This window comes from Boleophthalmus pectinirostris, unplaced genomic scaffold (genome assembly GCF_026225935.1).
Source record: "Boleophthalmus pectinirostris isolate CB_2022bp ecotype Guang Dong unplaced genomic scaffold, ASM2622593v1 HiC_scaffold_4, whole genome shotgun sequence".
Lineage (NCBI taxonomy): Eukaryota > Metazoa > Chordata > Actinopteri > Gobiiformes > Gobiidae > Boleophthalmus > Boleophthalmus pectinirostris.
This window is the reverse complement of record NW_026571353.1, coordinates 22,976,053-22,997,583: the sequence shown is the minus strand read 5'-3', so window position 1 is coordinate 22,997,583 and position 21,531 is coordinate 22,976,053. Positions and strand designations below refer to the sequence as shown.

The 21,531-nt window shown below is 37.8% G+C and overlaps 1 protein-coding gene across 1 annotated transcript; it reads right to left on the bottom strand.

The window, feature by feature from the left end:
• Positions 1-246: 246 nt before the first annotated feature.
• Positions 247-20,488, bottom strand: LOC110155018 (collagen alpha-1(XXVII) chain B-like). The gene is made up of 59 exons (XM_055161943.1): positions 20,449-20,488; positions 18,322-19,011; positions 17,843-18,024; positions 16,926-16,979; positions 14,590-14,643; positions 14,431-14,484; positions 14,102-14,155; positions 13,513-13,557; positions 12,277-12,330; positions 12,083-12,127; positions 11,370-11,423; positions 11,104-11,148; positions 10,950-11,003; positions 10,762-10,806; positions 10,609-10,662; positions 10,454-10,534; positions 10,258-10,311; positions 10,095-10,148; positions 9,895-9,948; positions 9,782-9,826; positions 9,596-9,649; positions 9,289-9,333; positions 9,160-9,213; positions 8,970-9,023; positions 8,836-8,889; positions 8,649-8,702; positions 8,500-8,553; positions 7,790-7,834; positions 7,648-7,692; positions 7,530-7,583; positions 7,309-7,362; positions 7,176-7,229; positions 7,031-7,084; positions 6,872-6,925; positions 6,560-6,667; positions 6,438-6,491; positions 5,982-6,089; positions 5,854-5,907; positions 5,431-5,484; positions 5,275-5,331; positions 5,148-5,201; positions 5,031-5,084; positions 4,897-4,950; positions 4,735-4,788; positions 4,556-4,663; positions 4,304-4,411; positions 4,138-4,245; positions 4,015-4,068; positions 3,886-3,948; positions 3,748-3,801; positions 3,618-3,653; positions 2,195-2,212; positions 2,094-2,129; positions 1,559-1,585; positions 1,429-1,494; positions 1,186-1,354; positions 1,007-1,116; positions 714-932; positions 247-598 (listed from the first exon to the last, which is right to left on the bottom strand). Exons 1-59 carry the CDS (start codon positions 20,486-20,488, stop codon positions 455-457), a joined length of 4,512 nt encoding a protein of 1,503 aa, XP_055017918.1. The 3' UTR covers positions 247-454.
• Between the last annotated feature and the right edge of the window lie 1,043 nt (positions 20,489-21,531).

The window sequence follows — 21,531 nt, the reverse complement described above, 5'->3', positions numbered from 1 at the left end:
TACTATTCCCATTGTAATGGTGCTTCCCATTGTTAATCCCATTGTAATGGAATAAGTGTCTCAGCACCAACAACTTCATTCAAGTATTAGAAAAGAAATAAGGAGGCCATACAGACTTCATATGGCCTTACAACCACAGATTGTGTATCTATAAATTCTTCTATTTTACAGTCTTAATGCTTACAACTGAACAGGTGTCCACTAAAAAGCTATATAACATTGTATAGCCTTTGCACAAACAAAACAGTGCTGGAAAGTGGAACAGAAAACATGAAACCTCGCTCTGAAGGAGAAATGTATGGCTTTGTTTTTGAGCTTCAGTCTTCAAAACACTGTCCATTAATCAGTTCCAGTCTCCATCTCTGAATGTTTTTTTCAGCAGTCCAAGCATATTTTGTCCAAGGTAAATTTAAAAGGATTTTCCCATTGTGATCTTCCACTGTGACTTTCCACACTATAGAAAGCACACTGGCCCAACCTCCAGGTGAAAGAGAGCACTGGCTTCTGCTATTTCAGCACTGAACACATGAACAATTGGAAGCAAGTTGGGATCCATTTTGAAAATGAAGTGTGTCTGGTGCCAGAGGCCATCCTTGATCTGTAATTTTAATAGTACTTTTAGAATCACATGATATTGAATTTACAGATGTTCTATGTATGTATGCATGAAAATAAGGAATTGAAATTAATAGTCTTGGATTATTATTACTTACCCCACAGTCATCCCTGGGTACAAGAGGCTCCAGATGATCTCCAGCTTGAATTCTTTGTCCATTCCAAGTTGTGAAAATGACAGAGTGGTTTGAAGGCTGCAGAGAGGGTCCAGTGCCCCACACAGAGATATTGAGGCAGTGAATGATAATGTGTTGCACAGCCTCAGCACTTAGGAGGTGGATAAAATTCATCTGGATATGACCTACATTCATCTCTAACTGTCAAAGCAAAACAGACAAATTATAAGAAAATACAAAAAATAAATAAATAATCAAATCATGATAATTCTGACCTTGGACCTTGTGATGGGGTTTAGACAAGTCTGTCCTCCAGCAGTAAAGTTGCACGTAACTTCAATGGCATCAGCGTTACAGCCAAGGTTTGGGTCAATCCAATAACGTCCTAAAGGGTTATAATTGTTATTTTACCTTCCTAAATTAATACTTGCATATATTCACACATTCCCCTTACCATCTTTCATTTTTTGCTCACAGTTGTAAAGGTCTTTGCATATTCTTACAGGGTTGGCATAGTTTCCCACTGGCTGCTTTAGACTCTGAATCAAAGTGCTAAGATGCTGCAGAGTCTGGAGGATCTCTGTACTCTGGTCCAACACTGGTCGTTCCTTGCCATGATAGTTCTGACAGGGCAAGTCACTATTAGTCACTGTCCCTTTGTATTAATGTTTTAACATATTTATAAAAGAAATTACACCTCATATTTCAGAAATGCATATGAGTCCATGATCATCTCTAAAGTGATACCAAGAGCCTCGTTTTTCTATAAAAGAAAGTAATGAATGTGGCAATTTTTTTACACAAATATTTAGCAGTAAGTAACTCACCAATGACAGGACAGAACTGGGCAGACCCTAAAAGACAAAGAGAAAGTTCATAAATACATTATACAATATATGTTTCAGGCAACCAGGCAATAATCAGGCAACCAGATCACCAGGCAAACTGGAAAATGAAGCATTATTCTCTACTTTGCCTAGACATTGTATAGAATGTTTAAAACATTTAGGCAAAGTACAGAAAATATTGCTGCATTTCAACCTTTGCCTGGTCATTTTAGGTATTCTATAGAATTCATGGATAAACAACTTTGTCAGTAGCATAAACACTCTATCAATATAGACTAGATTATACATGAACAGAATCTATTTTGAAATCTGGTGTGTTTTCCTTCATATTTTTAAACAGTATTTTATGACTCAAAAGTCTCAGTCAGTGACATTAAAGTTGCATGTAACATTTTTCCATCATCTTGTTTCCATAGAGATGCTAATGCTTTACATGGAATGAACCACTCTATGGCAGTAAACTTATAAACATAAAGCACTTTTAATAACAGAAGCGCATATTAGAAGCACATACCGGTGGTCCTGGAGGTCCTTGAGGTCCAGGTGATCCCTAAAAGTATGGCATGTAAAGTGAAGAAAGCATGTGTCCTTCACTTAATATCATTTAATACTTACCACTTGGCCTTGTAATCCCTGGAAAGAGGGCAAAGGGTATTTAATTAAATTCAATCAGTAGAAATGTTATAATATGCACAGATTGTATCAGTGCAGTCAGGGCTGGGGTATGCCAGAAAATCACATCAGGATTTTCTCTGAGCCTGGATTATGAATGTTTTACGAATTCATGCACACTAAGTATATTTGCATTGTTTTTCAGAATGAACTAGAGCTTTCTTTGCAGGTAATTTTAAACTGATCTGTTAGATAAGGGTGTGGAAAAAGGAAACTAGCATTTAACAAAGGCACTACAATATGACCAAATGACCAAACTAGCATATCATCAGGGATTAGACAGCAATTCATTTCTATTCACACATCCTCCATCTCTAGTATAGCACAGCAGGTAGGACTGTATGGCCCCTTCACCAAATAATACTGTATTCTCAAAATGCTGAAGGCTTTAAAAGAAATAAAAAATCCTCCCATATCTTATTCTTCCACAGTAAATCCGATTTTAACACAGCATGCTCTTACATGATTGTTGGCATTTTAGGAGTAAGCCCCTGAATTATAACTAAATATAATAATAAACAAAACTCTTAAAAGCTTTAGTATGCAGCCAACATTCATCACCCTGACAGGAATTCCACAGCTGTTAAGTGTCATTGTGAGAGTAACAAACAGACAGGCACAATAGGAAACGAAAACACTGAAGGCAAACATAGGTTGGAGATCGACTGGGCTGTCTCCATAGTAAATGTCTACCCTGTGCTCACATTTAAAGTTGCACTATGTAACTTTTCTGAAGGAGCGTACTCAACCTGCTTGTTACTGGTTTGCCTAGAATGTTTCACAATATGTTTTTAAAGGTTCTACATTATGCTAAGGTACTTTTGTGAATGCTGTTTCATCATCAAAAACATACCAGACAAACACTTTATTATTAGTTTGCTGACATTTCCAAATCTTAAAATTCTCTGTTCCACCTTGTGATGTCAGTTTTCAAGTTAAGAGCTACCTTTTACTTTTGTTCAGTAGAGATTGACAATTTCAGGGCTGAAATTATCCAAATGATTCTAGTGAAGGGGTATAGAGTTAAAAACCACAGTGTAGCACTTCCTGTATTACCACATGACATCACAAGGTGGAACAGTGTTTTCTGTCTGAGAGAAGAATTCAGCCTATGCAGGGTTTGTGTGTTAAACATGTATGAATTAAACAAAAAACAACTCTTGGTATGTTTGTGATGAGGAAACAACATAATATTTACACAATTACAGATCTGAGAGGCAACCGCACTTACAGTAAGAATATGTTTTGTAAGAAAATTGACTAAATGCCTGACAGATATCCCAGGTAAAGCAGTAACATATTTATGGAGACCCCCACAAAGAAAGTTAGTGCACTTTTAAGGATTCATCAAACCATTGCCACGCACCATGTCTCCTTGACTTCCTTTGTCGCCCTGATGTCCCTGGGGATGAGGAATCGAAACAGAGGTTCACTCTATCAAAGTAAAATCGAAGAACAGGAAATGGATGAAATTGGTTAGATTAGAAGGTACTTACAGGCTGACCGCTGAGGCCAGTCATGCCAACAGGGCCAACAGCTCCAACCATACCCTTCAACGCAGTGGGACATGTTATTCTCCATAAGTAAAAAAAAAAAGTGATTGAGCATTTGTGATTGACGGGTGTTCAGCTTACCCTCAGCCCACTGGGTCCCTTTGGTCCGTGTATACCTTTTGGACCGATGTCTCCTTGGGGTCCCTAAAGTAAGTTCAAGAGTTGATTTTTGTATTGATGTCTAATCGAGAGTCAAAAAAGTATGCCCACCTTTGGTCCAAAGAAACCAAGGATACCCGGATACCCTTGCTCCCCGATATCCCCCTAATGCAAAAAAGACTATAAACATACATGTATCAAACAAATATGTGTAAAGACAAGTATGTTACTAACAGGTTGTCCATTTGCTCCTTTTGCACCTTGTTTTCCAGGTGATCCCACTCCTCCAACAGAACCTCTCTTTCCTATGCCCCCAAATTGGCCACGGAGACCTCTTTCTCCCTGAATAAAGCACATCCGTGGTTAACTTTTAAGCTCTATTATAGGTCTTACATCTCACCTTTGGTCCAGTGGAGCCTTGTATTCCAGAAGGTCCTATTGAACCATCTTTACCTTGGTTTCCAGGGTGACCTGGCAATCCCACCTCCCCATCATCTCCTGGCTCCCCCTAAACAAGTATTTAAGACAGTAACGTTTTTGTGTAATTCTTTTTAACATAACATCTGAACAACATCTTCAGTAATTCATATTTTATTCATTAAAATAATTTAAGAGCCCAGGCAATATGTCCATGGGCTGAAGTCTACATCACCTTTATACCTCTTCCTCCACTTTTTCCTGGAAGTCCTTCTTCTCCTGGTGAACCTTCAGGTCCTTCACTGCCCACAACACCCAGTGGACCAGGCAGCCCACCTGGACCCTGGGCAACAGGCATTTCATCAATAAAATTGATTTCACACTTAACTCATAAATAATTTAAAATGAACATACTTGTTGACCTTTGAGTCCAGGTGCTCCTCTCATTCCATTGTTTCGTTTCTGACCCTTTTGCAGAAATAGATGTTGTTGTTGTTGTTTTTTTATTAATGTGTACTCCATAATAAGCCCCGAACCCTAAAATAAAATTGAATGATATTTTAGATGTGTCCTTACTTGATCACCTTTTTGTCCTTTTATTCCTTGTTGTCCTTTTGGCCCTGGGTTGCCCTAAGGAATAAACAGAACATAAACAGTGCATTTATTTCAGTTTTTTAGAGATAAAGTACAACATTAAAATAGTTTCTTACAGGATTCCCTGGAGGTCCAATGACTCCTTTTTCTCCCTCTACACCTATTTGGCCCTACATTGTAAAACAAAAATTATTTTATACCAAACTTCTTTAAGTTATTTAAATTGTACTCACAGCATATCCATTATCACCAGATGCCCCTCGTTCTCCCCTGTCTCCAACAGAGCCCTGAATGGTAAAAAAAAAATAAAAATCACATACAGTAACCAAAACAAACCATAAACCCAAGTAAAACACTCACTCTGACACCCGGAGTACCAGCCGGGCCTTCAACTGTACAGTCCTCTCCTTGTTCACCCTAATTAGAGATTATGAAAATAATGTGAGAGCAACAAAAACTTTTATGTTGTCCAATCAAATCCATTTCATTTCAATTTTGACAAATAAAATACTCTACCTTTTCACCTTTTGGCCCACGAGGTCCCATTGGGCCCTCTGGTCCCATACGACCCTGTGCAAGAAATTACATTGACAAGATTCATGCTGCATTCAGACCACAGCAACAGGGGCAATGGGTTTACATGCAAAAGAGATGGGAGATGCATGTCTAGTTCAACATTTCTGCAGTGCATATCACACGCTCATGTGGCACATCTTGAAAAAAAAATTACTTTTGGTGAAATTCTATGTGCGTCAACAAGCTTCAAGCGCCTGCCCTCAAATACAAATATATCCAATTAGAGGTGTTGCCACAGTCTGAACTCATCATTAGAGTTTAAACAGGCACCCTAGATTGGCTTGGTTTATAATTAAAGGAAAATAATCACAGTGGCATGGTTTAATTTAATAACCAAAACATGCTGTACTGTAATTTACTTACTCCCAATCCTTGTATGCCCATATCGCCTACTTTTCCACTCAACCCTACTGGACCCTGTATATGAAGAACAAGGTCTATAATTGCTAACAATCAATTACTTTATTGTGAATGAAGTTTTATAATATTACCATTGGCCCTGTGGTTCCTCTGCTCCCCTTCTGTCCAAGAATCCCCCTTTGCCCCTTCTCCCCAGACTGTCCAGTCTCACCCAGTTGACCTTGGTAACCTTGGCATCCCTTTAGATGTTAAGTGGAACATTAAACATGCAAAATTACTAAATAAGTGTTATGCTTTATTCAAGCTTGTTAAAACATTCTGTGATACCATAGTGTTTATGTTTCAATTTAATAAGTATATTTTATATAAGAAAAAAAAGTCAGTATAATATATAAGTCAATTTGAACACTAAAACCACCAGAATGAGTATGGGGAAAATATATATGCTTATGGTCATGTTGGAGAGTGAACATGCTTGATTTCAATGTATGTAAATGAAACAAAATACCACTCAAGGGGCATTATAAATAACATGCAAAATGTTGGTCTTTTAAAAGTGTTGAGTCACGAGTAATAGGGCTACAAACCTTCACTCCTGTTTTTCCCCTCTCTCCAATTGTGCCAGGTTTCCCCTCCTGACCCTGAAAAGAAAAATAACTTTCTTTAATTGGGTTTAGAAATCTTTTTGAGGTTGGCAGCTTAAACTCACCCTCACACCGACCAATCCCAGAGGCCCTGGGCTTCCCTCTTTCCCTTTGAGTCCAGTCTCACCTCGCTCTCCTTTTACACCCTCTGATCCAGAATGGCCCTTTTCACCCTGGGCAAAGGAGAAGAAATAACCATCATATAAAAGTTTTAATTCAAACCCATATTTATCTGAGTTAAGTCACGAATAGTTAGCTGCTTCCACACAATAATATCTATGCAGTGTAATAATAAAGCCTTTGCTTACATACTAGTATATGTTTTATGCAAACAAAAAGGGCTAGTAGAACAACCACTATAAACTAACTGTACCTACTTTTAAGCCATCTGGTCCTTTTGATCCACTCTCTCCATCAAGGCCCTGCTCACCCTGTCCAAATTAAAAAGTGTGTATCATGACAGAGATTTAATTGACAAAACTGTAAAACTTTTTCAAGTACAATTATTTATCATCACTTTCACAAGGTCCACTCACTCTGTGACCAGTCATACCCTGAGCTCCTGTATATCCCGCTGAACCAATGTCACCCTTGTAGAGCACAAAACATTATGTATTAAACTACAACTGTGGGAAGAAAATTATTTCCTCTTTTTCTTAGTAATAATACTTAAATCTCTACCTTTTCCCCAGGCTCCCCTGATCTCCCTCTCTCTCCCACCTTCCCTGGCTGCCCCTGTTTGAAACACAGAACATCATCAGTTTTCAGAGATAATGTACGATCCAGAGGGAACTCACAGTGTGATCAAACTCACCCTCGGCCCCATCTCCCCCAGAGGCCCCACTGTTCCTGGTGGTCCTACTGCCCCCTACAGGGATTAGGCAGGAATATCATTACAAGGTTAGAAGAAATGTAATGTGTTATCCACAGCCATGTCCTTCAGTGTGTAAAAATCAATCATGCTAATAATTATATTACAAGGGAATGCATCTAATGAAATTCCTTCTCACAATCCAAGCAGGTCAACAAACTCACTGTGTTTCCTGTTATTCCTCTTTCTCCCACTGATCCAGAAGGTCCAGGAATGCCCTATAATTTGAATATTTAAAATAATAATGATACAAGGAAAAAAATATTTGTCTCAGTTACTTACAGGATATCCCTTAGGTCCACTTTCACCAGGCTCTCCAAGCTTGCCCTGCCAAATGCAACATAAATAAACATGTGACTCTGTTTCAGATATGAGTTAATACAAAAATACCAGCACTAGTTAAAAATTAATCAATTTATCTTACCATTTCCCCAGGGAGGCCACATTTTCCTGGTGGACCACTAAAGCCCTGAAAATGTAGTTGAATTAGTGCACTGTTTAATTGTTAACATGACATAGGACAGTATTTCAAATAATTAAAGGGTCCATATTATGCTATTTTCTGATGTATCTTTTTTCCTCAAGGCAAACATACCTGGAGTTTTATTTTGTTTCATTCACACGTTTAACACACAAATCCAGCATATTTAGTTTCGGTTAGGTTAGTTCTTTTTTCAAACAGAAAACACTCTGTTCCACCTTGTGATGTCATGCGTCAATACAGAAAGTTCTCCACTGTGTTTTTAAACTCCGTACAGCCCTAGAATCCTTTTGATAATTACAGCCATGGAATTACTGAAGAAAAGGTAAAAGTAGAGTTAACTTGAAAACTACTGCTTCCTGACATCACAAAGTGGAACGGAGCATTTTGAGCTTTCGAGATGTAGACAGACTAATAATGCAGGATTACTCAAACAAATGTGAATGAAACAAAACACAACTGAAGATATATTTTTGAGGTAACAACATTATAAAATGGCTTAAAGCTCACCAGAGTCAATTGTGCGTAATACAGGACCTTTAAAGCCCACATTGCATTGGCTCATTAACAAATCATTCTCATTTCAGTTGTACTTAATAAGAAAGTGGAAAAAATATTAATATAATAATTACTATATTTTATTATGTGCATACCTTTTCACCCATAAATCCTTTTATTCCCACTTGTCCATCAGGTCCCATTGGACCCTACAAAGCATGAGATTTCTTTTATTGATATGTGAAAGTAAAATTTTCATTTATATTAAAAGCACATATGCGAACGACAGAAGACAACTTCTTACCATTATACCTTTGAGTCCTTTGATGCCTCTCCATCCTCGAGAACCAGGAGGCCCCTGTTTTCATATAATCATAACTATGTCAAAAAACTGCTTTAAATGAATTTTTAAGATTTACTCAGCATACTTGACCATTCCCCCCAATTAAATGTGACACTTTTTTACATGTTATAGATCATTAGTCACTTACAGGGTTTCCTTGCAGGCCAGGCTCACCAATGTTCCCCAGACGCCCCACATGACCCTGTGGAAGATATGATTAACACTGGTCATCAAGACGTTGCATTTAAGAAAAAAACTACAAACTGGCTACAAACTCCCTACCATTGACCCCTGTTCTCCTGGTGGCCCTGAGGCACCAACTTCTCCCCGATCACCCTGAGAGGACATAATGTGAATGAGCCATACCAAAAGGATTCTCTATACTTCATTGTTACAATCAGGTAAAATCAGGGTTTGTCAGCTTATATTACACAAACATTTGTGTACAAGCAAAAGATAATCATAATTTTACCTTTTCCCCCAAAAGACCTGTCAGCCCTTGAGGCCCAGTAAGACCTACCGGTCCCTGTGGTATAAGGAATAAAAACATGTGTATTTGTTCTTAAAGGGTCTTGTGTTGTAAAAAAGAAAATATTTTTACCCTTTCGCCAAGTTGTCCAGGTTCACCAGTTCTGCCACAGTCACCCTACAGCAAGGCAGCTGAGATTAGTATCATGACATGAAGATTATTTTTGGTTTGGTTTACTGGAAAAAAAAAACTTTAAACTGAAACTCAATGGTAGAGTGTTAACAAGCTCTCACCTGGGCATAATGTGTGTGTATGTGTGTGTGTTTGAAAGGGTGGGTGGTTCCTTAATGGTGGTTCCTTAATGTAAAGCCCTTTTGGTACCCAGGAGAGGGAAAATTTAAGATGAATATGATCCAAAAGTACATCTCCAACAGCTGACCTTGAGTCCATCTGGTCCTGTCAGTCCAGCGAATCCCTGTCTTCCAGGTCGGCCCTAAACAGAAATTACTGATGAAAAGATCTTCAGAATGGTTAATTAAAAACTCTAAAACCTTATGAGAAAAATGGCTATGTGACTTAGGTCACTATGCCAGTCAAATGACCCATGGACTGGACTATCACTTACTATCTGTCCAGGAAGTCCAACAGGGCCAACAGGTCCATCATCACCCTGGAGCAGAAAGAAGAAACGGTTAAAATGGAAGTAGTATTTTTGTCATTTTTAGTAATTTGTCCAACCTGAAATCCAGGCACTGCTTTTGGACCTGGTAAACCTCTGGTTCCTTTAATGCCCTGTGAAACACAGTTTTAGGCAGTTTGTGTTATTATCTACATTTATAATATGGCAAAATTCACAAGAATAACATATTAACATGTGTAACATGTTTTTTTCTCGCAAAAAGCACAACATGCTCACCCTTAACTTTTCAAGTACCAACCTTGAGTCCCTGTGGACCATTTTGACCTGAGGGCCCAATATCTCCAGGAAATCCCTTTGATAAGAATATAATAATTATTATTATAACTATTCATCATGCTTATTGGTATTATGATATACAGTAAACACTGTTTAACGCAAATATGAATTAACATTGAACCTACCTCTTGTCCAGACGCACCAGGAAAACCAGGAGGGCCTTTGTCACCAGGTATGCCCTAATAAAATGACACAGAGTATGAATAATATAATTTATTCATTTACACAAAACTTTGAAAAACACAGTTCAGTCAGTTCCACTTTTTACAGTCTTCCCTAACTTCACAAATTGTATCATTTATATATTTTAAAACATGGTACCTGTGGTCCAGGTTTTCCAGGTTCACCTTTTGGCCCCAGAGAGCCTAGAACACCCTGTAGAAGTACATAATACGGTTTAATCTAACACAAAACCACAAAGTATGATATTAACTATGAAATATGTGACATGATTTTACATGACAAAGATAAAATACCTTATCACCTTGAAACCCAATTTTTCCAGGTTCTCCAGGTAAGCCAAGATCCCCCTGAAAAAAGAAAATCTCTGTTACCTTACAAGGTCTGTGTGATTTTACTCCCATAAATCAAATTCTGAACACACTGCCAAACACCATTAAGAAGATCACCTTATCACCTTTCATTCCTGTCTCTCCTGGGTTTCCTGGTACACCCTAAGAGGAAAACATTATTATTTGTTTGCATAAGTTTACTATTTCCAAAAATAAAAAATACAATAGCAATGCATTTATCTTCTTCCGTGAACTACTATGAATCAGACTGCATTAAAATCTGTATAGCTGCACACATGAAAAACCTTGAGTCCCACTTGTCCTGGTGGTCCCATCGTGCCAACAGAACCAAGGTCTCCCTGCCAACAGGCATAATATATTATTGCTGTGTTGTGGTGTTTTCGTATTGTACTGTATGTTTTTTGATTTGAAATATATTTTAGAGTGAAAAGTACTTACAATAACACCAGGGATCCCAGGAGGACCATCAGCTCCCATTTCACCCTAAAATTTAAAATGACAGAAATGTGTCTGCTGATTATTTTTTTATTGGTCTAAAAATAGATACATAGATGGTCTAACATAAAAAGGAATCTGCTTATTCAATACTAATTACTTATTACTGAAATCTATATTGTGCCATTGATTCCAGCCTATATGTGTTTATATCAAACATCAAAATCTATTTGATTTATATTTGAAATGAAATTGCGTCATTGACTCACTGGATTTCCATCGGGGCCTGGAGGTCCCCTTATCCCAATGTCACCAGGAAACCCCTAGGCATAAAAAAACGTTAATTATGAAAATATATAGTGTATATAGTGTGCAATATAAAACTGATGGAAGCGGTAGGGTTCTTTGTTCTGAAGCATGCATTCCCAGCATTTATGTTGATACACACTGTAGTGGAGTCATTGAACAGCCCCTCACAAACCAGTCACCTGCATTTGCCTAAACACTCGCAGTATAACGCGCTAGGAAATGCTGATGCAGTGCTTCCATTGACAGCTGCTCTTAATTCTTCTGTGAAAGGCAGAACAAGAGGCCACACACTGAACATGAGTTTGTAACAGAGCCAAGGTCAACAGAGTGAACCACATCAGCTCAGCACTCATCCACAAAGAGCACACAGGACACAGAACAGAACAGAGCTGATACATGCTTTGTGTGCACTAAGAAGAGTGTCATCGTGAAGTAATCTGCTACTAATGTTCTACTTATGGTATAATGGACAAACAATCCATCCCCAGCATCAGTGGATACCACTAAGTTATGCATAATTTAATATGGTACTAGCTAAATACTAGAAGCTTAGCTTCAAAAAAGACACTGACAAAATGCAATCTTATTTGATAATGTTATTGACATATTTTGCACTTGACTTTTGTGACATGCTTTTATGTGCAAAGCCAGTAATGGTGTATGATGTCTTTACCGGCCGACCCGTGTTCCCTTTCTGCCCACGAACTCCTGGAATTCCCTAAAACACAAAAAGAGGACATTGTAATACATAATAACTGCAGTTATTACCAGGCACTGCTATTTGAATACTCTTAAAAACTACACTTTAATTATTCTAAACTACTCAATATTCAATCACCTCTCTCCTCCCTACTGAATAATACATACTCTGTCACCTTCATCACCAGGAAAGCCAAAATGACCAGGAATACCAATGTGGCCCTAAAAGGATGAATAAAAACATACATAACTGAGAGTTTCATAGATCAGTTCTAAGAACATGTGTTTGAGTGACAATAATGAAATGCTACTAGTCCCAATAATTTTCTTTAAGGTGCATTCATATCAGTCTCTGGTGCTGGTCTGGGCCCAGTTTGAGTCCTAATGTAGACTTGGTTTGGTCCCGTTCAACTCCTGGTTTAGTCCTGATCTAGTCCAGATGTCATTCTGAGTTAAATCACAGTTAAGTCCTAGTTTCACTAGCAAGGACCACTCCACAACAATGGAATATGATAAAGATGTTTATTCAGGGCAGATAGATGTGATGTCTCTGTGGGGGTATAATCTCCAATCCAAAATGGATTGGAGATTAGCTGTGGTTATCTGGAGAGGAGGCTGAGGCGTGGTCCAGGTCCTGAATCTAATCATATTAACTCCATTTTGATGTGGTGAATGTGTATGAACGCACCCTTAGTTAGGCCTGTCACGATAATTACCATATCGACTTAGCATTTTTTTACAATATTATACATTTAAAATTTAGAATTTGTAGTTTAAATCTGCTCTTAGGTTTTTGTCAATATGTTAAACTTCAAAATTTGTTATCGGGACAGACCTACCCTTAGTAAAGTATAACATCTTGGCTAACATACTGTCATTGCTGAACATGCGTGTTGAAGAGGAAGGCCTTGAGGAAAGTGTATATGCCCATGGACTGCATGGTGCTGGCTTCCACGATGTAGTCCAAGGGCACATACCCTCACATCAGGGATCTCCGATGGACCGGCCATGAAGGAAATTGACCTAAATGTGAGAAGAAAGGGGTGAGCAAGATGGCAATTAAAAAATCTAAAATTGTGATCTGATTCTGTGACAATTTAGTGCCTCTCTGTTTAATGCAGCTCTCACTTATCCCCATCCTCTCTTCCTATTTGTCAGCTTCCATCATACACTACTCAGACAGGTGGACAGTGACAGGTGGATTTAACCAATCACAGTGAAATGTGAACTCCCAGAAGAAGTTGATAGCTTTATTTACCCCTTAATGGCAGATGAAAAGATACTTATTATATGAACTGTGATAAAAATAAAAATAAAATATGTGTATCGGCATTTCACCCACCCCTAAAAACAATGGTTATTCACAGAATGCAATATATACAAAATTTTGTTGAATAGACTTACTTGGACTCCTTTTGGTCCAGTTTTCCCCAAAGGCCCAGGTAAACCCTAAATGCAGCAGAACAAAGCAATAACATAATTTCTTTTGACTCAATGGTACTACTATGCCTTCAGCAAAAGGTAGTGGGAGCTGAATATTGCATATATAGGAACTTATATGAAATTCTTTAGAAATACTCAGCAACTTTGTTTTAGTCAATTAATAGACTGATTTTCATATAGTTTTCAAAGACACTCACTTCACACACATACAATGCCTTTCATTTTCTTAACAAAGTAAAGTAATTTATTCTGCATCTTTGAGTTATTTTAATTAATGTTGCTTCATGATGTGTTTCTTTTCATTCTAACACAGAGGTGGGCTACTTAAATCCTCTGGAGAAACATTTCATCTGAGGGTCAATCTCACAAAGATGTTTGGAAGAGCAGAAGCTAATGGTGATCTTAATAAACATTAATACTTGCATTGTCAATGCAAGATGAAATGTTTAAATTACCAATAAAGTCTGATAGTTTATGTGTGTGTGTCTTAATGTTTGTAACAGAATGTGTGTGGTCCATAACAAGCATCTTAGTACTAGATTTACTGCACCTGCCTTCCAGGATAGCCTTTGGCGCCATCACTTCCTTCTTCTCCTCGTTCACCCTGTGCATACAAACAAAGGGTAAACTTGAGAAAAACACATTCTGGTTAGTTACTATACAACAAAATCTTGAGTATATTTAATGTGCATTACTGTAGACAATATAACTGACCTGGATAAAATACTTACAGGTTCACCAGGAAGCCCAGGTGAGCCAGAGTAACCTTTCTGCCCCTGATATAAAAAACATTTGATTTAATTTGTATTGAATGTAAAGCTGTAACTCATTAAAATCAGAAGTGTCGTATAGCGTGTTTAGGGTTCTCACAGAACCTACCTTTCTTCCAGCAGTGCCAGGTATTCCATGGATGGGCATAATACCAGGCTCTCCCTAGAGGGTTTACATTAATATCTGGCATTAAAACCACTGTCTAACAGAAATTTTCATAAAACCTCTAATATAGAGTACATCACATATTGATGAATGAACACATACTTTTTGTCCTTTGGAGGCCTGACCGGGGGACAGTCCAGGGTCTCCCTTCTCTCCCTGTAAGATAAAAGAGCACATGATGACATCAGTGACATCCCCACAAAAGCTCACAGTGAGCAGCTCGCCCTCTATTGGCCATGAGACAAAGTATTTACACAAACCAATCCTTTTATGCCCTTTGGTGCTTTAGTTTACACCGGCCTAGAGAGGAGAGATGGGGGACCGACTCTGTACATTCTTTTGCCTTTTCAGGCTCTGGGACTTGTGTATTTAACTTTTAACTACGCAGTGTGAGAGAGAGCGCAGTCAAGAAATCACAGACTTTCAAATTAAGTCTGGCCAAAAAATACATCAGATCGTTGATCAGTCTCTGTTCATACATGAGAAGGGAACATCACAGTAATTAATCATGTGTAACATATGAACTCTAGGCAAGCAGTAAATTTGACACATCACAAATGGACTGTTACATGAAAGAGAATATGTTGGATACTAGAACGTTTTCATGTGAATTTTCTATGTCAGAACAGTCTGTTAGAGGTTTCTGTGTCAAACTCTTCCTGGCCAAGGTTGTGTAAAGTTCTCAGAGAGCTGACACACCTGCTTTACTCACGGCATGCTTGTAGGGCCTTGTTTAATGTTTAAAAATGTTTATCTGGTGTATCAATATTATTATTACCTTTAGTCCAGGACAGCCAGTGGGGCCAGGTCTTCCATGTGGACCATAGGGACCCTGTAAAACAATGTGAGTAAGATTGACAGATATTCTCACAGGCATTCCTTGCACTGGGGCTGTAATGTCATAGGTTGTAGGTTGTCTGTAATAGTCTACAGAGCACAAGCCCTGCCTCCATCATCCACCTGTCTTTCTGTGTTATGACTTATGATTCTGATTTTCCTCTTCACTTTCCACTGGTTTCATGAGTGCCACAAAGTGAAGGCCACTCATATGTCATACCATAATTCAGAGTGACTTTGCACACACACACTGATTTATGATGTAGTTAGATGAGATATTCTGAAAGCCAAACAATAAATCTTTTACCAAAATCAACCAGCAATTGTAAACTAACTAGGTAATCCATATTGGAACCACATTTGCATATATACACAATCCCTATCCAAACCCGAATCAGAATCAGATTCCCAGCATATGGAAATGGAAGGATTAAAATTCTACTGCCAATACTTAGGTTTCAATACAAACAAAATTATACACTGTAGAACTGGATTAATAATTAGAACCCATTTTAGTGCCCTCTATAGGTCTAACCAGTCCTATAGAGTTAAAGAAGTTTAAAAAAAAAATATATATATATATATACATATATATATATATATATATATATATATATATATATATATATATATATATATATATATATATATATATATATATATATATATAAAACCAAGAAGTTAAAATATCTAATCAGACCTGTTCTTTGTGACAGTATTAATGTTTGCAATTCATCAAAAATGCACTAAAACATGTCTTAAAATGTCTATGTTGTGGTTTCCACAAAAAGTAATGAACATTAAAAGTTACCTCAACAAAGATTTTGGTATATTCCTAACTTTTTATTTTATTTTTTTTACAAGGTCCAATTTTATCCATTTTAATCAGTTGGAATGCTACTTTTGCTTTTCTGCCTAGTGGTAAGGCTGGCACATTTTGTAATAAAACTGTTCTACGGTGTTCAGCTGAAGAAATCTCAAACAAAGGTTCCATAAATCTTTGGGAGTTTGTTAAATTAAAACACCACAACAGGAGCTGCATAAGGAATTAACTGCACAGGTCGGTGTACCACTGGATCAAGTCTAGTCAGTTTACAGATATAATCTAAAATGGCTTTAATGAACTTTCGTTCAATACCACAGTGTAAAGACTCATAGTCAGATAGATTATGACTGGTGGTGACTGTGAGATTTCCAGGTTTAAATAGACATAATCAGTGCTAAATCAGTGCTAAAATGTAAATAGAGAAGTTGGTAAAGATATTTTAAAATGATCTTATATTAAAGATTATAGTGTTTCCAAACATCTGGACATCTGTTTTTGTCCACTGGGACCTCCCAGTCGCACACTGACAGTGAAAATGAAAATGAAAGACAGCACCACAGCAATCCATCAAAATCACTGGAGACACAGACTTGTCTACATTGAATTTTTTTTTTTACAGATAACAAATTTGGGGCTTAATGTTGTTCTCAGTTTTACAAATGAGCCTCAGACTGATTATCATCATCATCATAATCAATCTACCAAACTGATTTAATACAATTATATTTATGATATAAATCATAATTTTCGTGAAAGGTTCTGAGAGACCACTTACAACTGCTCCTCTTTTCCCTGGCTTTCCTGGTAACCCTGGAAACCCTTGAAGACCCTATAATAAAAATGTCATATTAAAAATGTTATACAAAACTAAAGATCATACACCACAATATTCTAATCCTCCAGTAAATTCTCAGACAAAGGCCTATGAGTTGAAATGCTGGCAGACATGACAGTTTCTTGTTAGAGGATTCTGCAGCTGTCCCTCTGAACAGTGTTTTTTGTTTCATCCTCAACCACTAGAGCTTTGTAAGTCTGACTCACTGGCAGGGAGGTCTGAGTGTGTTCATTATGGGCATCAGCTAACTTTCAAGTCATTTCATACATGGATTAACACAGCTCTGAAAGGTCACATCTAATGAGAAGGTCGATCTGAGATGTCTGACTTTGCTAAAAATCCTCAAAATGTAATTTTTTCCTGACTCAGGCTGTAACCAGTGTGAATGGTTGTCAGCCTGGTGCGCTTGCCATCTTTATCACATCTTATCAAAAGTATACTTAAGATGGCAATAATCATGAATAATTATTGAATCATAATAGTGTCTTAATAATTCTTAATAGTGAAGCCAGATCATGTATAGTTAGCCCCTATATCACAGGTCAGATTTGGGTCGGTTCAATACACTACACTTTATTGTTTCTGGCTCTCTTCAACTATGCACTGTCCATGGTCCTGAATCATTTATGGGAGATCAATACTAGATTACTATAAGTTTACAGTGTACTACTTATATTTGCTAGAATAAATCCAAATGCAAAAGGTAATTTTTTTGAGCACATAAACTGTTAGCAGTGAGATAAAATATCAGCTATAATACATTTACATAACTGCCAAGAATATAAATATACAATGCCATAGATTGTATATTTAGATCATTCTAACACTGAAAAATACAGCATGTGATAGACACTCACTGGGGATCCAGGATCTCCCCGCAGCCCTGGTGGTCCCACTAACAGAGAAACTTGAGTGGGTTCCACATCAAGTGTTTGAGAGTCATCTGCAGCCGGTGGTGAGTTGAGCCAAGGGGGCGTGGCTTTGGCTTCCTGCCCGCTGGCACTGTTTAACGATGTTGTAGTCTGAGGCTGGGGTTTATCTGTGACAAATACGGGTGAAGATGTTGTAGTGGTTTCAAATAAATGCGTTTCCTTTGGTGATGCAAAAAAAGCTGATTGTAAAGACAGGTCTTGTTGTCCCTCCTTGAAGCTGTTTCCAGGGTTATCATTCAGTGTTTGAGGTATATGATATTTAAGAGACATGTCTGATCCATGATGATCTGGAGACAAAACAGTTACAGAACTTGATGTAGGAGTATTTATATCCTGATGTGTAAATGTTGTGTTCAACATTTTAGGGTAGTCAGTTGAAACCACTGTAGTCCTTGCGTATCTACGAAAAGTATAATCTCTGCAAGGCTCAGCTAAAATCTTAGTTCTTTTTGTATCAACAGGGAGTAGGGGTGAAAACAAAGGCTGAAATGCATCAGTTTGTTGACATTGTTCATTTAAATGATCACAATAGTTTTGTGCTGCCTTCGCAAAGGGATAGATGTCAAACTGACAGATAGCTCCCTCAAATGGTGATGCACCATTCTTATTATCTCCCAAAAAAAATAAACCTTCTGGATCCATGGCCTCCACTATTTTAGAATCAAGTTTCAAAAACATGTTTTTCTTTCCACAAAATGTGAGCAAAGACACCAACTGGCCTTCAATATTCACAGCTATATTATGCCACTGGCCATCATAAACATCATAGTCAAAACTAACCAAACTTCTTTGCCCCACATGGACAGAAAGCCCTCCAGGATTAAGATGAACTCCAAGTTGCATTTTCCTTTCCTTAGACAAAATAGAGAAAATAAATGCGCTGTTGATGCGATGAACCGAGAGTGTGAAGACCAGTGAGAGATTGCTGAGATTGAAAGGCGCGGGGAAAACAGTGTTCACAGGAGCCTGGACCTGCGTCTGTGCCGTGAGGAGAACTCCAGACCTACAGGGGGCGACTCCATTGAGCCTGCTGCCTGAAGATGCCAGCCCTGCAAGGCTCCCACAAAGCCCAAGTTGCTTTAGGACATCTAAGCCTTTTGAGAAAACAGAGGGTGAGAAACACAACTTTGAATAAGAGATTTCTTTATTTTTTAAATAAAACAAATATCATGTAATCCACTAACCATATAAAAAATCTACATTACCCACCTTGTGCTTCGGTTAGTCTTGGGATGCAGCCATAACAAAGTATAGCCAGACAAATGTGGATTTTCCTATATCAAAACAAGAAAAGAAATATTACAAGTATGTAAAACATGATATGCTGGTCAATAAAATGTAACAGGGGTAATAAACCCAATTCATGCATACAATTACGATTACTTACACTAACATTTCTAATTCATATTCATGATTTTTTGCTCATGAAAGAACCTCTAAAAGCAGAAGTGACATTGTTAGAACTGATTCCATGACTGTTGTCTGGTGTCCAGGGCTCTGGTTAAATTTTCACAATAGTTGTAATTTGACTATTACAAATGCTGGACAATACCATTATTCAGTCGGATGAATGTTTAAACAGTCAGAAAATGTGTTCAGTGTGAATGAACTGATAACATCACCAGAATTTACAAAATCTGATTCTGATCATAGAAACTATAGCAACAAAGCAAAAAAAAAAAAAAAAAAAAAAATTATGTGGCAGGTGTGAACTTATTCAATGTCCAGTTGTAAAGTGGTTAAATCATGGTAGTTGGACTTTGGCAGATTGGTCAATTAATACATAATTCCAAAAGAATAGTTGTTTTCAACAGGACTGCGGGTAAAATTAGCAGTATCACACAGCGGGCCAAGTGTCTACCTGACGTGAATGACGTTTTTAAATCACTGTCTAAAATGAATAAATTCATAAGCCTAACGCATTTGCTAAACCAGTATTAGTTGTTGTGGCTTTATCAATTTATTGGGAAAACATGAATGAAATCTGCAGGCTAACTGTGAGACATGTAGATTTCCCTTCAGTACTTGCCAACTGCTGACACATTCACCAGTTCAAAGTTTCTTCATGCTCGATTCACAGCTCTTACATAACACGTGTCTCCTATAGAGTCTTGTCTGGTTTTCCAAATACAAACTTTTCAACATGATGCAAGATTTATTACCTCCCAATGGGACCTTTAGCCAAACAGCTGACACTATGAGGCAGAAACGTCGTAAGAGGGAGCAAGAGAGCACCAGTGATGTATGTCCCCACTTCAGTTCAGAGAGTCCCATGTAGGGGACAGAATACAGGATATAGGACAGCAGAGACCAGGACACGCGTTTCCTACAGCCTATGTCTATCGCACTAGACTTACAGGCTATGTTTTCATGACACTCGACCTATTAACAGTAAAACTATTTCATTTAATCTTTTCTTATTGTTTTCTATTTTAATTAGTACAGCTTTCATCCATCCGAGCGCATGAAAACGTGTAAAAAGTTACTCAAAAGTTGGGTAAATGTTATATTTATGTAGATTATAAACTTACCCCCAAACTCCAATGTATTTCTTTGTGGAGTATACGGCATTGTCCAGCTCCATAGCGTTTACTTCCTTCTTTTGGAAAGTTTCTGCGACATTTTTACGAAAACTTCACCCCGTCCCAGGTGTACCACGAGAGACGCTCATGTGTTTAGTAATCGCTGTGCGCGTACCCGAGAGAAAACAAAAAAACAAAAAAAAACTTTCCACGTCTTTCCCTCTTCGCCACTTTTCATACGAAATTAATAAGAAACGAAAATACTCCGCACGTGGTAAGATATCCTTCTCGTGAAAAGAGCTGCAACAAATAATGCCAAGTCGAGTCGACTGCTGCTTCCCGGGAAATTTTCAACAGGACAGCACACGAGGAGCGACGCTGCGTGTGTGCGTGAGTAAAGACCAATGGTAAAGACGTGTGTGTGTGTGTGTCGACTTCTCCAAAAGAAAGTTTATTGTGGTCTGAGTAGAATTACATAGAAGGGGAAAAGTTGAGAATGACGCTCTTTTGTAGACACACAGTATAACCTATGAGTAAAGTTTGGTAAATGACACCATGTTTTTTATTTCTCTGTTTCATGAGCCCAAATTCATGCTTTCTCAATTTGCATAGTCTATCCCATGCATTAAGGATTTTAGTTCCAAACAAAAGAAGCTTGGACTAAAAATAACATGTATGGGGAAACAGAACAGCCTTTATAATTGAGCAAATCAGGCTTATTCAGTATATTGTCATATTACAGTTTAAAGCATGGATTGGTACAGACTAGTATTCTTATTATTACAGAGTCTGTGTGGTTACTTAGTTGATTACATGATCAATACACAACTTAATACAATCTATAGCCTAAGTGGATGAGAGGAAAAAGTAAACCCATGAATACTGCATCCACTTGTCTTTGGTAATATTTAAACAAATTCCAAACATCATGCTACACACGGTATGCCAACATCTGTCTGTTATTTGCAATCTTATGGTTCTGCACTCAGGCAAAAACTTGCAAAGTCTAAGATATGAGTCATGCAGTCACTCCCAAATTCACTCCGTGCCCATCTTTGTTTATGACAGCATGTCCACATTTATCTGGTGTAA

What these genes read in the sequence shown, in the direction of transcription:
- LOC110155018 (XM_055161943.1), bottom strand. Translation starts at nt 20,488, where the DNA reads ATGCCGTATACTCCACAAAGAAATACATTGGAGTTTGGGG. An exon ending in GAGGAACCACAGGGCCAATG is followed by an intron (nt 5,908 to 5,981) that starts GTAATATTATAA and finishes CTTCATATACAG; the next exon opens with GGTCCAGTAGGGTTGAGTGG. An exon ending in CTGGCCTCAGCGGTCAGCCT is followed by an intron (nt 3,654 to 3,747) that starts GTAAGTACCTTC and finishes CCTCATCCCCAG; the next exon opens with GGACATCAGGGCGACAAAGG.